General features: G+C 38.5%; 1 protein-coding gene across 1 annotated transcript; it reads left to right on the forward strand.

The window, feature by feature from the left end:
* The first annotated feature begins 2209 nt into the window (after positions 1 to 2209).
* On the forward strand, positions 2210 to 3491 carry hoxd12a (homeobox D12a). Its single transcript, XM_030081112.1, has 2 exons — positions 2210 to 2777; positions 3253 to 3491. Exons 1-2 carry the CDS (start codon positions 2210 to 2212, stop codon positions 3489 to 3491), a joined length of 807 nt encoding a protein of 268 aa, XP_029936972.1.
* Positions 3492 to 6000: the final 2509 nt, after the last annotated feature.

Below are 6000 nucleotides of genomic sequence, written 5' to 3' on the forward strand. Positions count from 1 at the left end.
TTCCATTTTCATTGTCTGGCAAAATGATACAATTGACCACAGACAAGAATTTTTCTAAAGGAATCCCATATATTGTTAGGTATAATTTGTTTATCTGTGTTGTTTGTGGGGAGGTAACAGGGGTTACAGAGAAACCTGTGATCACAGCAGTCATCCTCATATATAGCCTACCGATACATTCTCCCACTGTAGCCTACTAATGTTGCAAGAAATAATAAAACTAAACAACAGCCCTACTCTCTCTGGAGATCCCTTCATACAACAACTGGTTATTTTTGAACGGACTATTCTAATGTAAAAATGTACAAACAAAAACAAACAAACTCAATGTACAGTTATCCTAACCTTTAATACATTTTAGACAGATCTCACAAACATTACAGGAAAAAAAACTAAAAGTTCCTAAAGCTATTTTCATCGGAATGTTACATGGAGCAATAATACCATAAAGCGTTAAAGTCACTATAAACTTACAGAGAAGGCCACAGACACAGTATACATTCACATAAAAATGTTATGGGAAGATTATATGAATTTTATAGCGATACCATAGGAGATTAAAAAAATACCTTAATGCAGTAAGAGCACTATAAACCTACTACTGAATACCAGAGATACACCGTAGGTCTCTTTAATAATATTATAAGAGTAGGATTTTTCATTAAGATAGCAATTGCCATCTTTGATATAGGCGTAGCTGTACAGTGCTGGTTAGATGCACTTGGACTTGGTTTACTAAATTTAGATGCAATCGTTTTTGACCTTGAACTACAATGGTTTTTGACTTCTCGTAAAATGCTTTTATATATATATATAGATATAGTTTATTATGTCTTTTTCTATACTTACAGATGATTCTATAAGGTTCTGACATTTGGCTGGAGATTCACCAGTGTGATTGTACAATAGGGAAGCCATGCAGAGGCTTTTATGGCGTGTTTGTAATGGTCGTTTCCTTTACTCCAAAAAGGAGTACAGTTACTTTTTATCCACAGTGTCATAAACTGATCTTATAGTCCAGTTTAGTTTTAGGCGCAAGGACATTAAAAATATAGGAAGAAAAGCCTATAATTGAACCCTGCGGGCGGTATACGCTTGTAGAGGGAAAAAAATCAAAATGAATGTAGGGCCTAATGCTGCAGGACTAAAATGAGCTTTTAATGCATTTCTGTTGAAGTTAATTTAGAGAGAGGTGGAAGAGGAGCGTCAAGTGCATCATCTTGGAAGAGGAATTCTTCTAAACAATGAATTAAACAGGCTCTTTGATTAAATAACGGAGAGCTGCAAATTGTGGTACAGACTCCGAAAGTGATTTGTGCAAAAGTCCTTTTGAGGGGGAAAATATATGGTTATCGATATGGATTTTTCCCAAAGTTGTTTCTGTCCCTATATGTAGCTTTGACTGTGATGTTTTATCCACAGGCTGAAATAAATAGCCTGTAAAGTCTTTGTAAGTCTAAGGTTTCAGCTCATTGTGACATTTCTGTTTAGGTTTTTATTTTTATTCTGAAAAATACACATATACAATGCATTCTTGGTACGTGTTATTATCAGGATTTTTTGTGAATATTCTTAAAGCAGCTCATTCCTCTGATTGACTTTTATCTTGCAGAAATAACTTCGTAGTTGTGAATAAACTATTTTACCCATACAATTATGCAGGCTATTTAGGCCTACTTGATTTAGCAGCACCATATTTATGCAATGGTAATACTTAATTTTTGCCTAAGTGTTGGTCTGTATTTTCTGAAGTGTAGCCTATGCCTGTTTGGTTCGCAGGGTCTTTGTAGTGAGCTATACTGACGTCCCGGATAGCACACAGCGTCACCTTGTTGCTTGTTGTCATGTCACAGCACCATGATGGCAACACAGATTCTCTGCACATGTTGTATTTTCTAATAACCTTTGACTCTAAAACAGACATAATCTTTCCGGGAATTTCTGACAAATTCTAAACCGGATAATTGAACAATGCCTGAGGTTTTGTGCCATAAAATAAAACCTTAGAATTTACCTTCATTCCCCACCCCCATCCAGCAACCCAATATTTCCTTATGGAATATTTTTCTTTGCAGTATTGGGAGCAAGGGTGGGACGAACAACATATTTTGCATATCACGTGACACTGTATTAACAAATCAACAATTACCTACCCTTTATTCTTTAGGAGTTGCTAAAAGGCTTGCAAGAAGCGTTTGAGGAAAGCTCCATGGAAATGTGTGAACGGAATCCTTTAAATGCCGGCTATGTTGGTTCTCTGCTGAATTTTGCTCCCTCAGAGTCGCTGTATTTCTCTAACTTGCGGGGCAATGGAGCCCATATACCCGGGCTTCATCAGATCCCATACAATAGGAGAGATGTGTGCACGCTCCCGTGGACCTCCTCAAGTTCGTGCACGTCTCCACCACCAGCACCACCACAGAGCCGCGCCTTTGGGGGCTACTGTCCGCCGTTTCTGTCCGGCTCGGTGTCTCTGAACACTAATCCGTCCACCAGCCATGGCAAGGCGCATTTGGAGGAGTCGGCAAGATACTGCTTTCAGGACACACACCACAAGACAGAAGACTCCGGTAAAGCTCAAGTTTACGCTGCAGAGCATGGAGCCACCGGTGCCCGCAGCTCTAAATATGAATACTCAGATCTGGACAGTCAGTCGCACGGCTCTGCAGCCCATCTCGACCCAAATCCAGCAGGCCCACCCAGTGTGAACGGCACCAAACAGGCGCAGAATCAGCCATCATCCACTAACACGTGTTCCAGGACGACTTTCCCTGACGGTTAAGTAACTTACAGCACTGCATTTTGCTGTTTTGAACAGTTTCTGAACAAAATATGCAGCCTAACCAGCTTTTGCAAAGTTGCCATTCTGTTTTCAGTCTATTAAAAAGCTGTTTTAGTCCTGTAGGGAGTTTAGGTGGATCTGAGTTAGTCAGTGGTGGGTTTACAGTGAGATTATCATACTTTGTTTTGTTTCTGCCTCCTGTGTTATCATTATAATTTATTAATGACATTCCCATTATATGGGAATTCTTTTGTGTCTGTGTTGGCCATATGGCGGCTTTAGTATTAAATTTAATGTGGTATTTGTATTATAGGGTTACAACAGGCCAGGTCTGTTTTTGTTGGAGGGTATGGCCAACATCGGAAGCAATGTCTTAGTGAGCAGCTATTTCCTATACTCACGTTTTGGCTGTTGTTACTGCTGGTGTCAGTTTGAAGAATAAAACTAGTTTGTTCGTCTTTTCCCTCCAGGTGCCCCGTGGTGCTCCTCACAAGTGAGAACCAGAAAGAAGAGAAAGCCTTACTCGAAGCCACAGCTTGCTGAACTTGAGAATGAATTTATGATGAATGAGTTCATAAACAGACAGAAAAGGAAAGAGCTGTCAGACAGACTGGACCTCAGTGACCAACAGGTGAAAATCTGGTTTCAGAACCGCAGGATGAAGAAAAAACGACTTATGATGCGCGAACAGGCATTCTCGGCATACTGATGGCCTTGGGACTTGATCATGACCACATTACCTACAGCGCGCACAGCAGCGCAGCCATCTGAGAACAGATTTTGCTGTATTTTATATGAATCTTGCAGCACGTCACATGTCCTTTTGCACGAATCGGTTCTTGGCAATGAAATGTATTTATGGATATGTGTAAAATGTTGATGCTCCTTTTGATGTAATACCGTTTTGAACAGTTTTAATTTACTTTTAATAATAAAAGTAAAGTGAAGAATGCAACTCAGATTAAATTAAATCAGTTGGTATACTATATATGTAACGTGTTTGACCCCTTTGGTCTTTTCTGACATTGTATAAGTCCCGCAATACGCAGAAGGCTTCGCTCTTTGTAGGCCTTGGCTGTGGGAATTTATAAATTTGCGGGCCTGTTTCTTTTTTATCCGCACCGACAGTGGACTTATTTGACAGGACATGGCTGTATACGTTTTTGTGTACTTTGTATGATGGTCTACCCCATGTATAGCGTAGGCCTTATTTGTTTGTGTGGAGGCAGCCAGTCTGGGCTCAAGTTCATGTGTATCGATGGGAGGATTAAATGTTGACAAAGAGTATAATTATGAAAATGATTATGACAATTGCATGCCTATTGCCTGACTACTGTTGTTCAATAAAATGCCCGATGCTATTTTTCCTAGTCATTTTGCATTTTCTTTATAAAGGTAAAGTTAACCTTGCTCCAGGGTCGTGCCTGGTCATGGTCGGTCTACGGAGGAGTACGTAACGAGATTTGCATTTCGTTGCAAATATCCTATATTTGATGTCATCTTTCCATATTAATTAAACACTTAAGTTGGGTTTTAATTAAATTTTCAGGTTGATATTAGAAATTAGGCTGCGTCATTGTCTAATGTGAGAACACAGACAAAGCTTTGCCATAGCCACCATTTTACGCACGGACAATACTGAGTTTTGTAACGTGCACGAACCTTATAAAATAAATACGTTTATAAATTAAAAATACATTAAAAGCTCTGTAGTGAATCATTTGAGTTGGCTTTATATTCTAGCCGGGTCAGAGAATAAGCAATGGCTTATCGCTTGCGTGAAAACTGATTAGTCATTTACGTGATTCGACGTATAGTCTTGATTTTCAGTTGCACATTCCTGTAATTTGAAGGTCATATAAAAGTGGAATGTGACAAGACAGAGGCTTTTTTCTGCTTTGTGAACTCGTGAAGCCACATGATTATTTTTTATTTATTTATTTATTTTTTTTTAGGCCTGGAGGAAAAACTTCATACACCTAAGATAAATCACGGTGGTCAGTAAGGTGCGGCCTGTGGTGATAGGAGGACTGTCTTTATTTTTGTCATTGACCAGTTAAAATAAATTTTAAATTCTCTCCATGATTACACCATAGGCTGCGTAGATGTGTATAGAGAATAATTATTTACTTTAACAGATTAATGCGCCACTAACATATTTCTTAGATACTGTTGTCCACTCAGAACGCACAGATCCTTCTCTACAGTGAACTATCTACATTAAATAGAATTATAATTTTACCGTTATCTTACAGCCTTAGATGAGGGAACACAAACAGTGGGCATTCACACTCCGCATAAGAGGACCACTGCCTCCTTAATAACGCTGTAAGGTTACATAGTGAAAATCCACTTTTACTTTTGAAACTTCGCAAATTCAATAGCAAGTACTATTAAATTTAATTTTTAAAAGAATACTTTTACTGACTTTTACTTTTACTTAGGAAGATTATTTGTGCATTTCTTCCACCTTTGGTGAAATTATGTCTTTTATGCCTATGATTCTCCTACCCAGCAGAGATATGGCAGGCCTGATTCTTGGCTTCATAATAAATATTCACAGTATGGCAGCAGTTTTACACCCCAAGGAAACATCCACAAAACCCATGGAGGTTTCTGTGGTTTGAACCGGTCTTGATGCAGTTCAGACGCTGTAAACATCATTTCATAGCGGCACAGTGTAGATGCTACAAATGTGCTCATACCAAATACAGGATCAGCTTTTACTGCTTTTGGTGTTACATGTTATATTTTATTCCCGTGTATCCTGCATTGCACCATTTAGCATCCAAATGGCTCAGTCTTCATATTTACATAAAAACAAACAAACATGGTATTGGCATTATGGTGGAGAGTCTAAAGTTCAAGCCTGTAGGTCATAAGTTGTCAACCTGATTCCAAAGGCAGATGCTTTGACCTCTTTAACCCTGTACACTGCATACTTCCTTAGCCACTATCAAACGGTCCTTAAAGCACCAAAGCATCTGAATGCAAGCAGTAGGGGTTACACATGAATCATTTCATAACAGGATCTATTTGTGGTTTTCCCATTACATCATCATCACCACACCATTACAACAAACTACTTATGTTTCTCTGTATATCTGTTTGTGAGGAGCAGTGATTAATAATAATAATAATAATAATAATAATAATAAAGAACTGTGTTGCAGTTTCACAAAACAAATCAACCAGTTTTACTATTTTGAGCCTGGAAT

This window comes from Myripristis murdjan, chromosome 21 (genome assembly GCF_902150065.1).
Source record: "Myripristis murdjan chromosome 21, fMyrMur1.1, whole genome shotgun sequence".
Classification (NCBI taxonomy): Eukaryota; Metazoa; Chordata; class Actinopteri; order Holocentriformes; family Holocentridae; genus Myripristis; species Myripristis murdjan.

What these genes read in the sequence shown, in the direction of transcription:
- hoxd12a (XM_030081112.1), top strand. Translation starts at nt 2,210, where the DNA reads ATGGAAATGTGTGAACGGAATCCTTTAAATGCCGGCTATGTTGGTTCT. An exon ending in CAGGACGACTTTCCCTGACG is followed by an intron (nt 2,778 to 3,252) that starts GTTAAGTAACTT and finishes TTTTCCCTCCAG; the next exon opens with GTGCCCCGTGGTGCTCCTCA.